This window comes from Lichenostomus cassidix, chromosome 2 (genome assembly GCF_008360975.1).
Source record: "Lichenostomus cassidix isolate B80296 chromosome 2, HeHo_3.0, whole genome shotgun sequence".
Taxonomy (NCBI): domain Eukaryota; kingdom Metazoa; phylum Chordata; class Aves; order Passeriformes; family Meliphagidae; genus Lichenostomus; species Lichenostomus cassidix.
In genome coordinates, this window is record NC_139482.1 from 95,734,689 (window position 1) to 95,757,669 (window position 22,981).

A 22,981-nucleotide genomic window follows, 5' to 3' on the forward strand; every position below is an offset into this window, starting at 1 on the left:
GTTACCAAGAAAATAAAAGTAGTAGTAGAAATAAAAAGCAGCATCTAAATAAATAAGAAATAGTAAAAATAATAAGCAGCATCTTTATATAGAGCTGTGCAAAAGACTCTTTCCATATTAAATAAGTAGGACTTTTGTTCATTCAGTATTAAACTAAAGTGTATTTGTTGATGCTGTTTACAAAACAAATTTTAAAGGGAGAAACTCTTAGGCTAAGTAATGATACTGTGAATAAATACTCTCTTCTTGGTCTTAGGAGCTGTGACTTTGGGGTTTATTTTGGCCATTCACAGATACTTCTCATAAACTGCTTTCCATTCTCATGATCTGACAGGCTGGGACCCAGAAAATTAATGTGATATAATAAACTGTTTGCGTTTTTAAAAAAATGAATACACGTATATGGTTTTAAATACTTGGTGTTTTTTTAAGTCCTTCAGCTCACATGTATCCTTCTTAAGAATATATAATTTGAAAATTAATGTAATTGTCTTATGAAGCCAGAGACGAATAAAATGAACATCAGTTAATAACATGAACCCAAAAGTAAATAAGTATTTTTTAATGAATATGCAGTTGTCATCTGGTTGAAAGGTGCTTGTCTAAGGAAGTTCTAGGTTTCTCTATTATAAATGTTGGTATATATTGCTTTATAGTACAACAGTTTGTGTTAAGTTAGTTATCTTCTATTTAATTTTTGCTTTCTTCCTGCAGCTTATGGAATCCATAGTGTTACCATGTGTAACACTCTTACGCAAAATTGTGTATGCTGACCCAGCTGTTCGTCTGTCCCTGGCACAGCAACCTTCTTTACTGCTTTTGCTATTCAGAGGTAAAGACTGTATTTCCACTGTATTACCTGGTTAGATATTTAACCAAATACCTTCTTAGAAACTTTAGATCATTTCAGATTCTGGCATTTAAAAGATAAATCATGGCATGCTAGTTTTACCCGTGCTGTGGCATGTGTTGAAGATGTTGGCAGAAAACCGTGGAAAGCAGTTGTTTTTAACTAATGTCCTTCTATGTATTATTAGGTGTCAATGTTTTTCTAACGCATTTTTAAATATCTTTATTTTATTCAGTTTCTCTGATACTCCAAAGTGATCGTGCTGTTTTAACTGAAACTGCAGTATTGCTTTGTCTTCTCCTGTTTGATGAAGTGGCAAGAATAGAAACATGGTATGAAAATCCATTTATTTAATAGGATATTCTCTAGACAAATTTTAAGGTTTTAATAGAAATAAATTTTTATATATATATCTCCAGACAAGTTATGCCCCAAACTTTTATAGATCCAAAATTGCATATTTGTAGTCCTGTACTTGGTTTACATGTTCTATAGGCCTACATGGCATATTTTTGCACTGTGAATACCTCAGTGTTGATTTTAAGTTTCTTTTTCAAAAAAATCTGATTGATCTGTAATCCATCTTTGCCGTAAATAGAAACTACACAAATCAAATAACTATCTGTAGACATGTTTTTTGACTTAATTAGAACTCTCCTATTTACTTTGGTTTTTAAGTGTATCAGTTGTCTTTAAACCAACAGACTTCAGCTTATGATATTTTATTATTTTCAATTTGCTTATGCATGAAAACAATATGCTTTTAGAATCCACATACATGAAACATACTGTAAAGACTTATAATGTGTGTTGTTTCTCCAACAGAAAAACGGGGTTTTTAATGTACAGCATATCTGCAGTTAGTATTCCATATGTATGTGATATAAGAACTACCTTAATATTGCATAATCATGAAGAGACACTGTTTATTAATACAAATTATTCATCAATGCATTACTAAAGATCTAGGTAAAGGGAAAAATACATCTCTATCCAAATAATAGAGGAATAATGTGTGTAGTATTAGGAGAAAATCAAATCTTAAAATAGAGCATAATTACTATGACTTAATCTCTTTTAGGGCTGATGGCATAGCCAGTAAGAATACCGACCTACGTGCCTTCAGTTTACCTGTTGCTGTTGTTAGAAGGTATGTGTGGGTGGTGGGTAGTTGGTTGGCTCATTGGTTTTGTTTTACAGTTAACTGCTGATTTCCATTTGCTGTCCTTCCTGAAGTACGGAAGCAGCAGAATGAAGGGAAACCTTGGCTTTAACATCAAATTAGCATTTTCATGATCTTTTAATATGGAGTTTTTTCTCAGAGTCTTTGTTCTCTGTTAATGAGTTTCAAAACCTTTATTTGTGAACTTAAAAGCTGGTTGTAATAGAGCATTTAATTTAAAAACATGCAAGCAAAAAAACTCACCAACCACTTTCAAAAATTGTTATTGTTATTTATGTCTTTTTAGGTATCATCTCCCAGTCAGCATCACTGCTCATCACGTAGTTAGCCCTAATACTGTTGTGGTGCCATTGTCTTCGGAGTGCTTGACTATGAAACCTGTGTCAGATATGCTTAAAACAGCTTGGAATCTGTCATGGTACCATGGGATTGAAAACCTATTGCAGCTGGTAAATTATGAGAAGGAAGCAGAAATGTGAGCCATTTTATCTCTCATTTTAAGTCCCAGTATATCTTAATTAAATTACTGTTCCATCAAGTTCAAATTGGTTTTTAACTTCAAACAGCAGTTCAAGCTGTTGCTTGTTTGAGAATGCTGTCCTTTTAAATGTAAAGGATTGCATCCCAAGAGGATGAAGGTATGTTGCCACAGCTAATGTTTTACCTAAACTGCATTTATACATGAAGTCTAGAGTTTGATCTAACTAATACTGATGGTCAGGCTAATTTCAAACAATTTTAAATGGACTCTGTGCCTGTTTTTCTTTATAGTAATTGTGGTTTCTTAGGAAACTGAGTCTTTTTTCCTACTATGTAGACCCCAACTATAAAGTTGCATGACTTTTTCTTTCTTTTCTTGAAGGTTTAAATTTCAAATCAATATTCTTTTCAATGGTAATACTAAGACTTAGTATTTAGGTACTGTTTTTCCAAAGAAGTCAAAACCACCTTGTTATTTACATGTGGTAGTGGTGTTTTTTGTTTCGTTCTAGTTTTTCGCTTGGTTTGGGTTTTTCGAAGGGTAAGTGAAGAAAAGATTGGCTAACAAGCAAAAATAAAGTTTTAAGGCAATTTCTGTTTTATCTTCTTAATTAAGCAGGACAGGGAAGAAGTCGAGACTCTGTGAAACCATTTGTAAAGATACTGACTGTTAATAATTTTTCTTTTTGCCTTTTCAGATTTTTAGACTCTCTAAAACTTTCCTCAGAAGACATTCTTATATTGAAAATAACTCACACAAACTATGGACTTCAGGATTGTCTTAGTTCAATCATTCAAGCAGCATCCCACAGGGATGTTAGGACTGCTCTCACTAGGCTTAGCTTCTATGTGCTGAATGACAGACTTGCATTAAAATGCAGTTCTGGGCCTTGTGGAACCACTTTGAAAAGCTTTGTTTCGCAGAAAGCAATGAACAGGTAAGCGTATTGACTACAAGAATCCATTAAAGATTGTTATACTAAAATGGTAAAATTTCTACTTTTCACATTTTAAATTTAGGAAATTGATCATCCATTCATCTCTAATTCTGAGATATGTAGATATATCTGGTCTGACATGAATCTTAGGCAGTTGAACAAGGGGAGGTGCAGAGTCCTGCACCTGGGGAGGAACAAGCCCATGCCTCTGTAAATGCTGGGGTTCACCAAGCTGGAAAGCAACTTTGCAGAAAAGAACCTGGGGGTCCTGGTGGACACCAAGCTGAAAATGAAGCAGCAGTTTGTCTTTGCAGTAAAGAACACACAATGCTATCCTGGGCTGCTTTAGGAGGAGTGTTGGCTGCAGGTTGAAGCAGGTGATCCTTTCCCTCTGTTCAGCACTGGTGAGGCTGTATCTGGAGCTCTGGGTCCAGTTTTGGACTAGCCACTATGAGAGAGAATCATATGGAGCACACATGCTGGAGAGAATCCAATGAAGAATTGCAAAGATGATGAAAGACTGGAATATCTTTCCTATGAGTAAAGGATGAGAGAGCTGGGATGGATAAATCTGGAGGAAAGAAGGCTCAGATTGAGGATCTTACCAGTGGGTACACATACCAGAAGAGAAGGTGGGGCCAGGCTCTTTCTGTGGTATCCTGTGACAGAAGCAATGGCTACAAACTGAAACACCAGAGGATCCCTGTGAACACTGGGAAATACTTTTTTACTGTGAAGGTCACCAAACACAGACATAGGTTGCCCAGAGAGCTTGTGGCATCTCTGTCCTTGGAGTTACTCAAAAGGCTTCCTCGACCCAGTCCTGAGCAACCAGCTGCAGGTGTCCCTTCATAAGAAGGATGGCAGGACCAAGTGACCTCTGCAAGTCCCTTCCAATCTCAAAGATTATGTGATCTTGCAATTTACGTACACAAAACCATCAAATATTTTAAATTCTGTATTTAAAATAAAGGCTTTTTGAAATGCATAGGTAAGCTTGGCTATTATTATCAAATGCTAGTATTTAATAAATAATTAACTTATTATTTCCTGTCTGTGACCCTGCTCAGATTTCTCTACATTTTACTATACAGAATTGCATGTTCACCATATGCAAATTCATTTTAAAGTTACATAACTGTTTTGCATAATAATAACAACAATATTAACAGCGTATTATATGTATAACATGTTTATACAATGCCATATTTGCTATATGTGAATATGTGTAATATGCATATTTATTCCATATGTTTAACATTTGCAGGTGACTCCAATCCTATTAGCCTGAGATTTTAAACTCTATTTTTAAAGTGCTACAAGTATGAAAGTATTTTTATTTGTATTGCAGGTTTCTCCAAGTGCTTCCAGCTTCTGTGGAGGATGAAAAGCTTTTGGTAGATGTCTTAAGATTTTTAAACAAATTGCTTAGAGAGCAGAAGTCAAATCTGGAGTCAGACCATATAAACTGGATCTTGAAATCATTGCTTAAAAATGTAAGAATGGAATTATTGTATATACCTAGAAGATTTTGTTTACCATATAACTATACCTGCATACACCTGTGAATGCCTGTAGAGCTGCATGAGATTGTGCTTAGCTACGTAGCTACAAATTAATTATCTGTTAATTAATTTAACAGAAGATCTGTCATGCAGGATCTTCTGTTGTCTTACAAAGGGTGTCTTGTGTTGAATACAGACTGCATGCATTTGCATTTTCTCATTTGCAAATACAATCCATACATTTATGGAAAAATATTAGTAGACTTAATTTCAATTACTTATAGAGTACAGGTACTTCAATGTCTATTGCTACCTGGGAAGTTTGTAAATTTTTTTAAGTGTGGCCCACTCAATGCATTAATATAAAATCTTAAAACCATTTGATATGAGGTCTTTCAAGCAGCTGAGACATACAAAATACAACCTGAAATAATTTTCAGGTATGAAAATTTTTTACTATGTGTTTTCTGGTTTTTTGTGATTATTTTTTTTGCAGATTATTGTTGTATTACTTCAAGTTTTCTTTCATGCTTCAAAATACACTGTTTACTTAATGCCAGGATATTTTAAAGGCTTTAACAGTAAATTCATTTATGGCATTTAGTAGATTCGAGATTCAAGTTATTGGTAATTATAGGAATTTTTCACTGTGCTTTTTACAGTTACTTCTTAGTAAAGTAATCATGGAATTTCTGATACATAATGTGTGTAATTTGCAAGTTTTCAATGGAAAAATGGCTTTAATGAGGGTATTAAAATAGGATTTAAATAATGCATTATGTGACTGTATTTTTATTCTTTTGTTTCAGCAGCCAAAATCCCTTTTGGGCCTCCTGGTGCGACCAGAATCCCAAGTGCAGGATGAAGTAGATGAAACACAGGCTGCTGTCAGGCAACGACTGGATAAAGAACTCATTCGTCTTTTTAACATGTTGCTGGTTTGTTCCATGTCAGGCACTGACAGGTACAGTGCAAATGGACCTGCCTCTGTGATTCTGACAGGGGATCATAACACCTATTGCTGCTGAATTTTGGTCAGGATTTGAATATCATTACATCATGACTCAGTTGTTCTGAACTGTAAAAACTAAATATACAGTTCTTGAAATGAAAATCAACTTTAGGTATTCCTTTCATGGTAATATAACTAGGAAACTTGAAAGAGAATGTGCTAATGGTCACTTAGCAAATGGATAATTAAATTGATTGCGTGGAGAAGATGGACTATTTCTTTTTCAGTGCTGCAAATTTGCATGAGCAAATGCTAACTCCATTGATTTTGTAGCATGTATTCATAGCAAAGTAAAGCACTGAAATATTTGAAATATCAATAAATGTTTATTTTCATTGAACTCCTTTTTTGGCCTATTTAAGAGAGCTACTTTTAGCATGAAGTTCCAACCTTTTTCTGTCAATTGAGCAAACACAGAAATTAATTTACATTATTTTTTCTCATAAAACCTTTCCCACACTAAATCTCTCTATCCAAATATATTCTAAGAGCTACTAAAATTGCAGTTTGAGATAATGTTTGATTACTTAGTGCCACAATGCAACTGTTTGTGAAAATAGTTTCAAAATGTTACCTTCTGTATTATTCCCACTTGGATATTTTCTAAAAATTTTGACGGTGGGAAAAGGGGCATGTTATGGAAATCCCTGCTAGTTATGTATCTCACACTCCTGTATTTTTTATCTACTTAATTCTAGATTCATTGTATTTTGAAGGAAATATTTTTACACTTGTCTCTTGAACTAGAACAAACATGAGTGTAACGGGCCATGCATTTAAGAGCTGGACTCGATATCCTTGTGGGTCTCTTCCAGCTCAGAGTATTCTTAATCCTGTGTGATTCTGGAGCTACTGAGCTTTGCAGCTATTCTTATTGGGTCATCCATTGTCCTTGATCTCTTGGTCTTTATTTAACATGCTGCTTAAAACTGAGTTATATCTCATTTGTCTTTTTTTTTTAGTTAAGCAACTTTGTTGTAATCAGATGCAATATTATGTTTTCAGAACCTGGGTGAAGCTAGAAATGTCAAATTTAATTTCATGTTACTCTTTGCATAATGCAATATTAAGTAATTGAGATGCTGAGCCTCACAGACTAATAGTAAGAAGAATGAGGCATTGGCCTTTTGCAAAATGATTCTTTGTAACAGCTTCCTATTGATGGTTCATCTTTTTTGTTTTCTACAATTAAAATTTTGTTTCTACAGAGAGGGCTTGGAACTTGCTGGATCTTTCAGAACAGAGCTGGCTCTGAAGCTGCTTCAATGCTTAAGACTAACAGATGCACCACATTTTTATGGACTTCCTTCACTGGAGAGAACATTACAAGGAATGGTTCATGTTACTGCACTTCCAGGTTGGAGTACCTATTCTGCAGTTGAACCTGTCACTATTTGTAAGAAATACTTAACAGGTCTTCTTGAGGTAAGTAGCTTATATTCTTCCTTAGCTTTTGGTTTGAATGCTTGTAAAGAACTTTTTACGATGTACTTTTAGTGAATGTCATCACTAGCAATAAGGTATTGAAAAGATGCTTTTTCCTGCTAAGTAAATAGGAAAAATATGGAGACTAGATTGAGTGATGTGTATCTGTAGTTGTGAAGATTGGTTGTATTGCATGTGCTTTCATCACTGGTTTAAGAGGTAATACAGAGTGACTGTAGTTTTAAGCAAAATACATGTGATTTTTTTTAACAAATGATACTCTAAGAGGAAAAATCCAAGATAACTTCCCACAGGCAAAATCCGTGTATGAAAGGTGGCCTGGGAGAACAGTAGCTTGTTGGGTAGGTTGTTAACACAGACAAAGCAGAAAAGACATAATTACAGATGCTGCAGTTGTTGGGAAGACAAAATTTCATTCTTCAGGGTTCTTATTTGTTTGCTAGGTCCATGGACATGGTAGACAAGTAGCTTTACTCCTAAAATTATATCTTTTGAAAACTCCAGCTTCTTAAAACTGTAGGAAAAGCACGGTTCTGACTTTCTGTTTGTTTAACACGTATTCAGTAATTGACAATTAGAAGTTTTCTTTTTAGTTTCAAATACGAATACATATGATGAAAGAAAGATACAGTGTTTTAGGGGTAAGGCTTAACTTCCCAAGAATTCTTAAGCAGAAAGAAATAAACATTTTAGACCTGTTTGATTAGATGAGCTCTGTGACTTGAAGTCTAGGCTAAAAATGGCACTGAGGTTATAGATGTTGTCATGCAAAAGAAACGTTATTACTGGAAAAATAAGAAATATTATGGCATGAAATCAACTTGTGATGCATAAGCTCTTGTTCAGAAGAATTATGCAGTTTTACTTGGCCTAAATATGAAAGTAAATATAGATTTCTTTTGGAGAGGAATGGAGAAAGTAGGTTTAAAAAAATTTCTGTAGACTGGGACATGAAAGAAAAAACAGCAAAAATGCGGAGGTTTAGATCACCTTGTTTTATGGAGAAAAATAAATCAAGAAGTGTAACTTCCAAAATTATTATTTTTAAAAGTATTTGGGGGCATGTTTTGTTGAAAGCAGCGTGCCTTTTATTTTAATATGTATGGTTAGATATTTGGTCAGACAGTTTATTTTATGTTATGGTCCAGTGACCTTTATTTCTGTTCACTAGTGTTTGATATAGCAAGCAGATAAATTTATTCAAATCACAATAAAATATATAAATTACCCTTTTCCTTGAAAACAGAATTTTGAAAAAAAAAAATATCTTTTTAATTCCAGACATAACAAAGGAAACCCTGGGTACAATAAATGAACTTCTAGGTCCATGACTAGAAACTTCCAGGTTTCTGTTCAACTTAGAGCTTACTATTAACCTTGACTGAATAAAAAAATATAAACCACAGGTGTTCAGAAGTTTAACTATATAGGAAACCATCACAAGACCAAATGACTCAGAAATAAAGAAATTCTTATAATTGACCTAGAAATCGATCATTTTTTCATAAGTTTAAATTATGAATTAGTGTGCATAACAGTTTGTGTATGACAGTATGACAATTTGCTGTTTACAGTAAAGCTGTCATGAACTTGTACCCCCACTCTTAGGTCATCTCATCTTTTTATGTTGAATGGGGGGGAAATGCCATGTCCTTCATGGGAAAAGGTGTTACGAAAAGCACAGTCCTTTGCCTGCTTCACTTATCTCATGAAATGATGGCTCAAGCCAAGGATACGGTGAGTGCATTACAGTTGTCCTTGTCTTGTCATTGGTGAGAGCTATGCACAGAGAGATTTCAGCTACTGAAGTTCTATGGTAATTTTCTGTCATGGTTTAGGAATGGTATTCTTCAATTTAGTAGTACTGCTAAAACCACACCACTGCTTATTCCTCCTTCCCCTCCAATTGGAAGCACAAAAAAGAAAAAAAAAAAAGCATTGATCTCATTTGGTCTATAATCTTAGATAAATGTACAGGATAGAGTATAGTATGCAAAAAAGCTGAAGAATCAGTTCTAGCTATACTGAAATTGTTTTGTAAATAATTCTGTGGATTTTGAAAGGACTTCTTTCAGAATAAGTATAATTTTATTTTTTTTAAAAAATGAAGAATTGGGATTTTATGTAGGATGGATAAATTTAAGGCTTTATAACATCAGTATATCTTCAGCCTCACAGATAACAGGGTTTCTAACATATGTTTAAACATTCATGTGCACAGAGCTTTCGCGGTTGTGTGTGTGTGTATATATATGTATATGAAAGAATATGTACATGCATGGAAAGAGGATTGTTGATAAAAGGAGCTATCATTATGTACTAGCAAAATTCATATTGTGCTTTGTGTTCATGTACGTCTTTGAGAGCTAGATTTCTGAAAGTTTAGTAAAAATAGCCTTTATCCTGAAGCAGAATTCAACAATTATCATTTTAGAGAATTTAAATCCAGTCTTATAATATCTGTGATAGCCACAAATGAAAACCTTTCATTATGATCAAGCATGCTTGTAACTAGAAATTGCAGTATACCCACTTCTCCAAATTCCAGGTGTCTCTTTCTTCAGTTCTCTACTCCTTTTTCAAGATATTAAGTACTGGAACAATTTTCTAAAATTGTGAGGGGACAGAGTTTTAAGTACACTGCAGGGAGACAGCAGCCTCCAAAGACTTAGATCATAAATGTGTGGATGAGGAAGTGGACTTGAATTGATTTTTTTAAGTATCATTATTATAGAGTTATATGTATAGTAGCATAATGATAGGGTTTATTTTCTTGTTTCTAAATCATAATCTGTGTATACAACAGTGTTACTGTTTAGACCATACAAATAACTTCTAATCTCAAAGAAATTTTAAAACCTGGCTGTTGTTTACAATCCTGTGATTTAGTGTCAAATCCTTATGGAAAGAGAAATACAAAATTATCCTTCCTCTGTGCAGTTAGTGTTATACAAAGGTGTTTTAGTAGTAGTTGGTAGCTCACACTGTTAGTCCACTGGCATGAATTGAAAAATGTATGAAATAATATTTTAATTTGGTTTTTGTTGTCTAATCAGGACTGGATATCTCTTTGGTCTTTGCCTTATGATAATAATGAAGAACAAGTTCTGTCTCATCTAGGTCTGGCATGGCTGGTTCCTTTATGGGTAGATAGAGATCCTGAGGTTAGTTACTGTGATGCTAAGTTCATATCTTATTTTGATCCTTAAGCATTTGCAAAATGTTTGATTTATTGATGTATTTAATAGTAAAACTGCTATTTTGAATTATTTAAGATGTTACTTACTATATCCTAGATAGCAGTAATAATACAGTATGGAGAATGTTTCCATATAAACATCGTATGAGAAATCCTTCCTTACACTTTCTGTCTTCTGCGGTTTCTTTCATTAGTCACTCACTGTCATGATTCATAGGAAGTTTTCCTTGTCATTGCTGTAACTTAGCTGCAAAGCAGAAACATTTAATGAACTAAAAATTCAGAGCAAATGTATTTCATGCCAATCTGTTAAATTATATGAGTTTGCTAAATGGAACTATTTTTAAGTGGTAAAATATGAAGAATATGAAAGACTATATTGCTGGTTTTTAATACTTTAAAATAATTTTTTTTGCTTGTGATTATGAGCAGAGAGTGAGAGAAATATAGCAAAAAGGTTGTTACTTTTCAAATTATTCCCTTAAGATCCAGATGCAGTTGATAAAACTTAATAATTTTTTAAAAATGCATTGCTAATTGCTGTAAGAAATACCACTGTCTGTTGTGCTTATGTGTACTAGGTGAGATTTACAGCACTTGGAATAGGATCAGCTCTTACATCTCTTGAAACAGGATGTATTGCTTTAGCAGAAAGCTGCCAGAATATTTCAGGAGGGCTGTGGGGAACAGTGATAAACATCCTTCTGGATCAATGTGAATGTAGCATGGTACGCAGGGAGGTACGTTTCTTTGTCCCGCTGTTGTAGATTGTCAAGTTCTTTTTCATTAAGGCAAAGTTTTTTGTATTTTTTATTCTATATGTCTATTATCTGATGCTGCACAACACCTGCTGCTTTGTAAGTTAAACACTACCTGATTGATATAAATGTTTAGCTGCTTATTTAGAATTGCACAAGAAGGAACAAATACAGATTACTTGTATTGTTTATATAATTTCTGTTTCTGATCAAGTGAACACGTAAAAACTCCTAAGGCTTACTCAGCTAGATAAATATGTTGCTAAAGCATAACTAATTAGCCCTATTTTAATGGCTGCTTTGTAACATGTATGAATGCTTTGGTACAAATTACCACCTGATCTGCAGTGAATATCTGTTCATTGCAGCCGTGAAGTAATCTAATTTGTCTAGTTACTAAGGTTTATTTGTTAGAACTAAAAGTCTATACTATAGTAGAACAGCATATAAAATTATATATCAATGTATTTAAACTCTGTACACTTCATTTGCAATTTTTTATCAGCTCTGGCTGTAAGGTTTCCCTTTTGTTCCAATGAATAAGAAATAAAAACTCTGACAGTGATTTTTTTCCCATCTCTATTGCTTAATTAATTACATTTTTCAAAGTAATATTTGAATTTATATCTCAAAATGCTTTTGAGAATGTGTGCTTCATTATTTTATTTAACTCTGAATTATTATCTTTTAATTATAGTCAAATTATTGACAAAATATAAAAAAAGGAATATTGACAAAATTTAAAAAAAAATTTCAGCTCATGCCCAGACATGTGATGTGTGTGTAATATAAATCAGGAAAACAAACATGCCATATATTTATAAAGGAAAATATTTGGAACGTGTCTCTGTCTTCTAATGTGTTCTCCACATTGTCCCAATTATTTTATAACAATTTAAAAACCCTAAAACATGAGGACAGTAGAGTGAGTGGTCATAAACAGTTACCTAGGTTTTCCTGTTCAGGAATTTTTTCCCCTAGTACTTCTTGTACTTGTAATGCTTATTTAGTAGGATTGACTGTACTGGAACAGTGATTAAAGTATTTTATAAACAAATAAATTTGTTTCCTTGCAATTTCTATCCCATCTTTTCTGTGTCCTTTTTTTGTACCAGCCTGTTCTTCTGCCATGCTTTAATGACATCTCTTGGAAGGGAAGTTTGAGGATTTTGATGTTATATCCTTCTAATTATTTTTTCCCAACATGAACATGAGAATTCTGTGTGTTTCAGCATATGTCTGAAGCAGTAGAATAATGTGTAGACTGTTCCATTCAGTCTGATGTGGTTTTTTGAACTGTGATGGCTAGATGGCAATATTGATGCTTTAATTTCTTTCAGGCTGCTTTTATTCTACAAAATCTACTTGTGATTCCAGTTCCTACGGAAGACATGAAAGATTGTATTTGGCAAGTGAGTGACTACTGCATTTGATGACAAAAGTCATAATGTCACAGAGGGTTGTCATTTGATATGAAATTTTGTGTCAGCAGTCCTATAAAATGTAAACTTAAAAAATTACATGTCTAAGGTTATGTTTTGGGAAGAGAAATAATGAATAGACAAACTTTTCCTCAAACTTTCAGCAAGCTCAGTAAAAGTACCAAATTTAGTTTTTATATTTGCTGCATTTCATGAATATAGTATCTTTGGATTCCTAGGAAATTTGCTTACTTACGTACTACATCATAAATGTTTTAAGATGGAAATTGGTCATTTATTTTACACACATTTGGAATGTGGGTAAAACATGATTTGAGGGGTATAAGGAAGAGAAAATTCTGAGAATGTGATGTTTATAAAATGGTTTGAAAGAAAGATGAAGCAGTTTGTCACTTAGGTCAATTTAAATGCTTCTTAGAAACAACCCCTTGCTCAAAGCCGGGTGAACTAGAGGAGGTTGCTCAGAGCTATGTCCAGTTGGATTTCAAGTCTCTCCAAGAATGGAGACTCCACAGTCTCTGTGGGCAACTTGTTCTAATGTTTGACTACCCTCAGACAGAAAGTTTTTTCTTATGTTTATGTAGAATTTCCTGTATTTTAGTTTTTGCTCAATGTGTTTTCTTCTGTCACTGGATACCAATGAGAAGAGTCTGTCTCCCTTTACCTTCCTCATCAGATGTTTATCAAATGGCTAAGATCCCCTGGACACTTTTCCAGTCCTGCTCCTGAGTCAGTCATCTCATTTTACTCTCAGCAAGTCTGGTTCATTGTACATAAAGATGTTTGGATCTTAGTTTGCAATTTTTTAAATTTTTGTGACCTTGATACCTGTTCTTTCAGTCTGTCTTGCTCTCTCCAATGTGTGAGATTGTACCTATAAGGGAAAAATGTATGTTAGTTTTTGAAGAAATTTGCAGATGCAAGAATTTCATTTTTTGTCTGTTTCTTTCTGCAAAATGTCAAGTAGCGCTAAAAGACATTCCAGGTGTTTTACTAGGATAAGTTACTTATGATTCAGCTGAACCCAAAATCAGTTATGCTGTTTCTGCAGAGTTGAGTTTTACCGAATGTCTTATCTTTTCTGTACATGTGATTATAAAGGAAGATGTGGAAACAATTTTACGAATCTGGCCCTTGTTTCAGTCTTACTACTTCCAGTTTATCAATATAAACAGTAATTGTTTAAATTCATAATAGCAGGGGATTTACAAAAGGGCAGCCATTGTAACTTGGCAATATAGACTATTAAAAGTTGCTTTTCTGTGTTTTTAAAAAATTTCAGTGACTATGGGGAAGTGACAAAAATTGATTCCAGTTGCAGAATTCTGGATGAATTCCAGTGGAATTAAAAGAAGTTTTGAGTCAATGTGATTCTTATTAAGAACTGCAATTTAATGAAAATTGCTCCTCACTTAATAAGTGTTCATGCTGAAAGATATTATCAAACAATACTTTGTGGTAACTGGTAAATTAAAACTGTTCAAAATACAAACAACAGTTAAAACTGTAAGATACCACCAGGATCAAGTTTTGTATTTCAGAGTTACTTTTTTCCCTTGCACTGAATGATTTTTCTGTTTCCTTTTATGCCAGGAAGGAAAGGAGGGCTATTAAATGGATCTTGGTGAATAGTAGGAATATTGTGTTATAGCCAAAGTAGAACATTATCATTTTATCCCATAGGCAAATAGGACTGGAAAAAGAAATATAAATAGAGTTTATAGGCCAGTATCTTCATGAGGATGTTTCTAGTGTTACTGTTGTGTAGTTGATCTGCTTTATAATATTTCATTTTGCTATGCCATGTAAAAAATTTCTTATGCCACTCTTTAGTCAGGAGTAAAGTCAAGCTGTGTAAAGTAATCTAAGAGTGCAGCACACTGTGTTTTATAAAGATTGCTGAAGTCAGGGCACTCTGTGAATGTAATTAAGGAGTAACTCTTTCAAGACCTCTGTTGTACAATAAAGTATCTGCCATGCCTTTTGAAACTGGCAAAGACAATCCCGGGTAGTAAAATTTGGACTAAATTTATCAGTATTTCCTAAGTTTGCACTTCCTATATTTGATATGGTCTAAGTCTATTGCTTACAGTGTATGAGTAGAGTTTTATAATTCATCATAAATAGTTGACTTGTAGTCCTACATTCTGCTTCAAACTGTCATATCTGCAAATAGTGAAAATAGTTTCTGTATTACAGAAACCAAAGAGAATGAGAGTAACCATCTAAAATGTTGGTAATTACTTGTCTTGTAACACAAAATAGATTTACTGCTTCTACTTGATCTGGTTTTGGTTTTTGTTTTGTTTTATTGGGAAATAAACTTGTGTTCAGTGTAAATGAAAGGGTTGGGGGAGAGCCTCTTGAAGAAAAACAGTGTTTTCAAATTACTTATTTTAGTTGATCCCACTCTGCTCTCTCCTGACCGCCAAAGAAACTTTCCAATTAGCACTGAAAATTTTTCTTCCCATAATTTTGACTAGTTTATTTTTTAACTACTCTAAGATGCCTTCTAAAACTGCCTTTCTAAATGTAATTGGTTTTGTAATTGGTCTTCTGCCTTCTTTCCATTTCCCATTTTTATGGTTGGTCTAAACCATGTGTAGCTTAATAAAACTTTTTGGGTTTTTGTGTTAACATGGAAAACCCAGAAGAAACATTTAACAACATTTAACAGTCAACTTAAACTGTTTATTTGAAATAAGACTAGAAGCTATTATCTTCAGGTATAAATCCACTGCTCTAGGAAATTTTCCCTGGTGTCAGTATTTAAAAAGAAATAACTGAAAACCATACTTGAAAGATAATTTTTTTCAGTTTATGTCTTGTTTTCTAAATAAATCTTCTGTTGCAGAAGATTGATGTAGCTAGATGGAGTATAATGACAGTATACTTTAGAGCAGGATGACTTTTTCAGAATATTTACTCTTATCAGAATATAAGTGTGCTTTTTTTTCTGAGGAAAACTCTTTTGTTGCTTGGAATCTGTAAGTAGAATTAAATGAGACATTAAAATTTTAAAGTCTACTGATACATTTACTGTCTTGAAGCCATTCATTTATAGCTTTTCATGAGTTTCTACTTAACTGTTAGTACACTTTTCAGGAGATAAATAGCTGTTTGATTTTGCCAAGTCATGACAGTTTATGTAAAATATTATGATTTAGCTCAGTGTTGAGATCTGCATTTCATTTTTGGAATTTATTAGTTACTGCCTGTAAACCAGTGTACAAACATATACACAGTATTAACCTTAGTTAGGGTGGGGGTCTTTTTGACATTTTATTTTATACAAAACATTTCTTTAAAGTATTGGTGTTTGTGAATTTCATGTTACTTCAGGGTCCTTGTGTACAGGATGAAGAATCTGGCCTCTCTCAGACAGGAATACCTGCACTTAAGGCCCTTTTGCATCACTGCCACTTCTATGAACATGTGAATCAGGTGGTGAAACACTGTTACCTAGGATGTTACATGTTTGATTTGAATTCTTACAAGGAGGACAACCTCAACATAGAAAAAGGTGGCATAACTGGTAAGTGATGATGTAGTCTTGTAGGATTTTAAACCTACTTAAATAACTTCTAGTTTTGAGTAACTTACCTTCAGTAATTCTTAATTAAAAGAGAACAGGAAATATACAAACACTGCAATTAAATATGTTGTGAAGTCAAAATATTGCTGGGATTTAGAAGATAAGTCACTAGTTTAGAAGAAGTTCTGAGCTGTGGTTTACATCTTCAAAAAGTTGAAAATGGAAAAGACATAATTGGTTCTGCAATACATTTTCTTGCAGAATATTTTGGGTAAAATACTTTTAAGAATTTCCACTTTATGACATCCAGTCAACTTTCATACATGGAAAATTTAGGTAAAAGAAATATACAGACTAGTTTTAACACTCCTGTTTCTTGATGTGTTCAACTTCAAAGTTACATGAGTAGGAATGGACTCTAATAAGCTGAGTTAAGCTGCATTCCAAGACATTCAGATATAACTGAATTCATAGACTGATGAAATGCAATACTTTATTGATTGAATTTATTTATTTTTAACCTGTATACCCTAGGAATATCTCAGATCTAACTTTTATATTGACTAATCATTTATTGAACAATATTTCTAGGCCTCACTATTATGCACTGTGAGAACATGCCTTCTTGTCCAAATATATATGAAGATCATAAGTTTAGAAAGCTAGGTAATTTTTCAGAGATCAGTTAGTAAGAGCTTTCAAGGGATCAAAAATTAATATGTTCTTTTCTTTTTCTTTCCTTTTTTGTGAGCCCAAGTTTCCGTATTTCCATCTTTCAAGGCTGCAGATTTAAACAGTTCTTTTTAAGTCTGTGTCATGAGTGGAGAGGGAGAGCTTCAGACAAAGTTGATTAGAGAAGCTCTCCCATTGAGTCATGAGGTGCAGGAAGGCCCCTGTTGCTTTCTAAACTCCTTCTCAGAGAGGAGCCTGTGTGCAGCTGCATCCAATCCTAGACCCAGACTTTTCAGTGGTTTAAATCCAAGGAATCACAGGGGTGTGATTGAACCTTTGTGTAACTTTGTCCTGTAGGATTAAGGATGGCAAACTATAATATTTATATAAAAATAAATGATGTATTATTATAAATGATTAGACAAAAATATCTTAATCAGAATTATTTACTAACCGGTACAGAAGCTAAACCTGCTAGTGTAGTATAGTACATATAGTGCACTCTATCAAAACAATTATATTAAAGCTAGCAAAAAAGAAACAATTATTAAGTAGAGATTGATGTTACTCACCATATCAATGATCTTTCACTTAGCCTGGAGGACTGAACTTAAGGGGCAACCTAACCCAAGGGAGGAATCTCCACACAAATTCCAAGGGGTATTTTAGAAGAATCTGCTGTTTGAAAGTGGAACTGGACTTCTAGAGTTTATAGTGATTGACTGTCAGTCATGTCTCAGGCCAGCTGTGCCTTACAATTTTTATATGAGATGTGGCAGATATGGTAAAGTATCCTTCAACTCACTATCAGGATGTTTAACTTTTGGGATTGATGATTCAGACTGGTTTTAGCATAATTCAACACCAAAAGCAGCATGTCACCACCTCTCAGTTCACTGATAGTTCTGCAAAATAGAGTATTGTTTGAGTTGTTTTGCACAGTCCAGGCAGAGCATCCTGCTAGAGTCTGTGTCTGTTAAATTTGTTCCAGAGGCATGAACAGAAGAGGAATGTTATTTCCCCAGCTAAGTTATGACTTTATGACAGACCCAAGGAAAAGAAACATTCTTGGTTAACTCCCTGAGAGAAATACCTCAGCAGTATACAAAATTCCACCCATAAAAATCCTCAATTTCCTCCGTGTCTACTTTTTTTTATCTATAAAGTGTAATTTTTTCAATCCAACACCTTTTACCGCTCCCATGGTCCTCTTATTTGTGCCTTTTGGTAGTTCTGTTAGTTGATGCAATAGCATGTCTAAGAGCAACTCAAAATTTAGAACGGTACAACTTTTCAGTGAGCAATCAAGATACATTTTATCAGGCCATTGCAAAGCAAAGCAAGAAAATACAGTGTTTCAGGAATAAGAAAAAAATTTTTTGTTTCTTTAAAAAGGGGAGAGCAGGACCTAAACCCTGTTGGGTTTTTCCTCTATGTATTTTTCTCACATTTTTCAGGAATAAAAAAACTCATTAACAGAGTTATGTTAAAAATAAAATAGTTAGTTCAGTTTTGTAATTAATGAAGATACATATAGGACATCTACTTTTGTGGGGTTTGCACTCACAAGCTGTGTAGTCTAGCTTTATTCTTTATTTTCTTTTCTAAATATATAAAAGCTTCAAAACCATTATTGACAGATTTGTGCTATAAAATTTTTGGCACTTTTTGTTCTGAAACAGATTTACAAAGTAATTCTGCCTTCATTATATTTATGAATATGGGTTTTCTTGAAACTGCTTCTTTTAAAATGTGAATTTGAGGTTTTTTGAAGACAAGGATATCTGTTCATTATGTTTGTGCTTTGAGACCCCAATATCTTCAATACTTTTGTACTCTTGCATTTTAACTAAAACTAAATCTGAACTATTTGGAATGACTAAAGTCCATGCAACTGCAGTTTGGGCTAAGTGTAGCTTTTTCTAGATTTCTTTATGTTGCATGGAAAATTTTTATTTCTGTTTATTCAGGGAATTTGATGGATAATAATTCATAGGTACAATGTGTGAAAATTTATATTCTGATATCTTCAGAAGGATAACTGTGGTTGGCTACTTTTTCACTGAATCAAGCCTTTGAAAAGCTTGTTATGCTCTCTGCTGGTCTTACAGTAATTTGAATTCTTATTTTTGTTTCCCTGCAGATTTTGATGATTCTCTTAATCTTTGGAAGGCTCCACCTAGTCAGAGCAAATCTTCACATTCTCATTCAACATCTGAAACTATGGTAACTTGCCGAGTAATGTATTCATTTTAAATATAAAGTTGTTAATGAACTGCGTTCAAGAAAATTAGCGCTCTTAAAAATGTTAAAAAGACTCCAGCAAAACACAAAACCTGAAATCAATTAGAAATTAGCTGAAACTAACTTGAAATCTACTCCCAGGTAGCTTTAATAAGGCGAAAAAACCCTTTTAGGATTATTAACCTGAGCAAAAATAAGTAAGATAGCTTGTCTAGGTAAATGTAGAAGGCATTACTAAATTCTATGGCTTCCCGCAGCAAGACGTATTCTCTGGAGATTATTCTGTAATTGTCTTTATTGACAAAATGTGGTTGTCTCCATTTCTAGTTGTCACTTCCATTGCTTTTATCCAAATTGTCCTTTCAGAGTGAACCTGTATTTACACAACACAGCTACAGAACTGGATCAATCAAAGCCTGCATAAACTCTGGATTCTGAAAATGCTTCTGTAGAATTTAAAAGTGGCACAAGTGTTTGCAAGACACAAAATAGACATGGAAAACAGAAAGCAAGTGGCTGCTTGAAAAGTTTGTCCCTGGCTAGGATGACTACTGCAATGAAAGGCTGTAAACATGTGCTATCTTTCAAGATGGCAAATGCAGAGGAGGAGAAATTGAAATACATTCTTTCAGTTCCAGAGTAGATGTGCAATATCGGTTCAGGCTGTGGAGGAAGCTTTTATAACATTCATTAGTTACCTGATAAAAATCACGTATTTTTCAGAGACTGCAGTATAGCTGCGAGAACACTCTGACATGTTGCAGTGAAATCCATTTTTTTAGTTTCATATTCAAAAATCTTTCATTTATGAATGACTATCTAATCTTTTCCTGAAGCCAGAATATCATTGTTTAGAAGTTTTTTTTCTCTCAAACAGATGCATGTGCTGATATGACAAAGGCCGATAAATCACAGGATCCTATTTTTTTATTGACTAAAATTGCTATGCCAAATTTTGCTGTGGAACATGGTAAAAATAAAAAGAGAAAACCAGTATTGAAATTTTCTCTCAAAGTATTACACAAATATAATTTCCTTACTCTTTTGATTCTCTGTTATAAATGTATTGCCACTTAGTACTGATATTGTTATCTTGCGTGTTTTTAATAATTGAGGAAAAAGTGCACTCTAGCTGTAAACTAAGATTTCTCATTTTCAAAAATTTTATTACTTAATTTGATTTTCATTAATCAAAACAACCTCCCCTCAGCCCCTTAGGGTTATTTTGAACACAAATATTCAAATCTGAAGATTAAAACTGAAATAAATGAAAGTGTATGTAAATTAGGAAGTATATGCAATCAAGATTGCTTCTTAAAAACATTTCTGTAAGAATCTCAGATTTTTTAAAAACAGTTTTCCCTTATCGCTTTTTACTGAACAAATTGAGTGCCACTTAGAGGAATGAAAGTTTAATAAATACCATCTTGTTTTGTTCATGTTACTTGAAGGAAAAAATAAATTTCAGCAATTCTTATCAGGGCTGGGTGTCTAATCTACTTAAAACCAAGCTTGAGTTTTTATGAAGAATTGGAGACTTCATTACATTAAATTTCTTCAGCTTCAGTAGTTTAAAAAAAAAGAAAGAAGGAAAGAATAATTTGGAATCTACTAGATTAAAGTAATGTATTATATTTATATATGTAAAGTAGCATCATAGTTCAAGATAAAGGCTTAGCTCTACTATTCCATTCATGAGATAACTAATTATTAAAAGTGGAAAGCACAGTGTAATACTAAGATACACTAATTTATATCAGTCTTCCACATATTGTAGACTTCATATTTGCTAAGATTATGCTCTTACAGCTAATCATGAGAGTTTCATAGAAGTTCGTGTTTGGTTTTCTTTTCCTCATTTCCCTGACACATACAAAGATGTCACACAAGGACTTTGATTGTCATTTCTGGAAGGTAATTTAATTTCCATTTATCCTTCATGGACATTTTTAGCAGCTGTAAACTTTTTTATTAACTAAGTTTCTTACCTTTAAAGACATGTCAGTCCTGACATGACAGATTGAAAATTTCCAAGCTGCAAGATGTAGATGTCTGATGTTCAAATGCCACTCTCATTAGGAGAAAAAAGATGGAGGAGTGTAACTTTAATGGAGGATAATTGCAAACTGTATTTCATAGGGCAGTTACCTGAAGTGTCAATCTGTTAAAGTTATGAAATACTTCTGAAAACTCAAACTTGTCCTGAAATCAGGCATTTGTAATTTATTCCTATGTAACTTCAAATTTTTGGGTCACCGTGTGACCCAATTTCTATTTTGATGTGTAAGTAAAGAAATATTAATGAAGTCATTACCAAAAGTTTGTTACAACTTTGTCACCAAATGTGGGATGCTGATGGTGCCAGGAAGATGTTGTTATTCCAAGCCCACGAGATGGCGAGCTTTCCCCATCACAGATGGAAAGGAATCTGCAGGTCTTACTGAAAGGAGAAATGTGGGCTAGGTGCGTGAAAGATTTGATGAAAACAGCCACAAGTACCTGAGAATGAGCAATCAAACCAAGCAGAATTGTTTCAATTGAAAACTCTTCTCTGGTATTTTAATAACATGGAAAAAAATGAACTTGATCTAGGTATGTCCATATCCATTCCTATTCCTAACATGCTATTAGTTTTCTCTGCTTCCAGTTTCGTGTAATCAGTACTTTATTTGAGCTGTCTGCTATCACCAGCTGCTTTCACATAGGGGTCATATGACCTTAACTGAAAATGGCAGCTAAATTACTTTATGGCTTAATCTTTTTTCCTCCATCTCCAATATTCCCCCCCAAATTTGCAGGAAGAAAAATTGAAAAAATTAAAAAGAGAGCCAGAAATTTTGCAGAGACCACAAGTAAAGTTTTGCTCATTTATAAAGAATTTAGGGATGAAATCAATGATTCAATGTCATATAAAAAGACAGCAGAACTGGATTATTTGTACTTTGTTAACTCATATGCACTGTGTTTTGTGTCTTAAGATACCAGTGGATTACAGATTTTTGTCAAATTTATCTTTATTTTTCTGCGAACTACACTGTGGATACTGCAAAAACGCCAGTTCTGAGATGATTCATAATCTTGGTCTTCTATAGAATAAATACTTTAAACATTCACTCAGGTTATTATTACAGAGAACAAATCCTTACCCTTGTTTTAACCAACATGTTTTGTGTTTATTATATGTGTAAGAGACCACCAATCTGCATGGGGAGTACCAACTTGCTTTACATTGCATAAGTACTCTAGGGCTTTTCTGTGTCCAGGACAGCTTAGCAAAATGAGCAGTTATTTAAAAACTTGATCTAAAATGATAAGGGTTAAAGATCTACAGACATTTCCCAGACAGCCTTAAGTCACGGCCATTCTTTGCTATGAAATATTCTTGCTATTTTTTATAAAAATGTGTGCTTTATTTTCTGGAAACATGGTTACCCGAGTGCTATACAGTTAAGTGATTTAAACCTTTGAAAAGAGTACTGAATAGAATTAATCAGTGCAAGCGTATTAAAGCAATGCCAGAGGGATTTTTGTACTAGAGGTTAAGAAAAGACCTTTTATTCCTATCTACTAGATAAATGGCAAAACCCTCACATTTCTCCTGTATTCTGACAATTTTTGTATTCTTTTGAATTAGTTTTAATCTGCAGTTGTCATCTCCCTCTCCACACACAGAAAACCTTTTCCCCTATTACACCTCCCTCAAAAGTTTCACTCTTA

General features: G+C 33.6%; 1 protein-coding gene across 4 annotated transcripts in view; it reads left to right on the plus strand.

Annotated features, from left to right (window-relative positions):
• The window catches only part of RTTN (rotatin), a 78,466-nt gene that overhangs the window by 28,524 nt on the left and 26,961 nt on the right, over positions 1-22,981 (plus strand). For 2 of the 4 annotated variants that reach the window (XM_085052458.1, XM_085052457.1), the window contains 14 exons: positions 715-832; positions 1,086-1,182; positions 1,932-2,000; positions 2,320-2,508; positions 3,212-3,451; positions 4,803-4,947; positions 5,766-5,920; positions 7,177-7,393; positions 9,023-9,151; positions 10,471-10,578; positions 11,195-11,353; positions 12,712-12,783; positions 16,156-16,348; positions 19,164-19,246. In XM_085052458.1, coding sequence (XP_084908584.1) covers positions 715-832; positions 1,086-1,182; positions 1,932-2,000; positions 2,320-2,508; positions 3,212-3,451; positions 4,803-4,947; positions 5,766-5,920; positions 7,177-7,393; positions 9,023-9,151; positions 10,471-10,578; positions 11,195-11,353; positions 12,712-12,783; positions 16,156-16,348; positions 19,164-19,246 — 1,974 coding nt within the window. Of the gene's footprint in view, positions 1-714; positions 833-1,085; positions 1,183-1,931; positions 2,001-2,319; positions 2,509-3,211; positions 3,452-4,802; positions 4,948-5,765; positions 5,921-7,176; positions 7,394-9,022; positions 9,152-10,470; positions 10,579-11,194; positions 11,354-12,711; positions 12,784-16,155; positions 16,349-19,163; positions 19,259-22,981 lie in introns of all 4 variants that reach the window. The other 2 variants (XM_085052455.1, XM_085052456.1) reach the window with 2 other exon arrangements.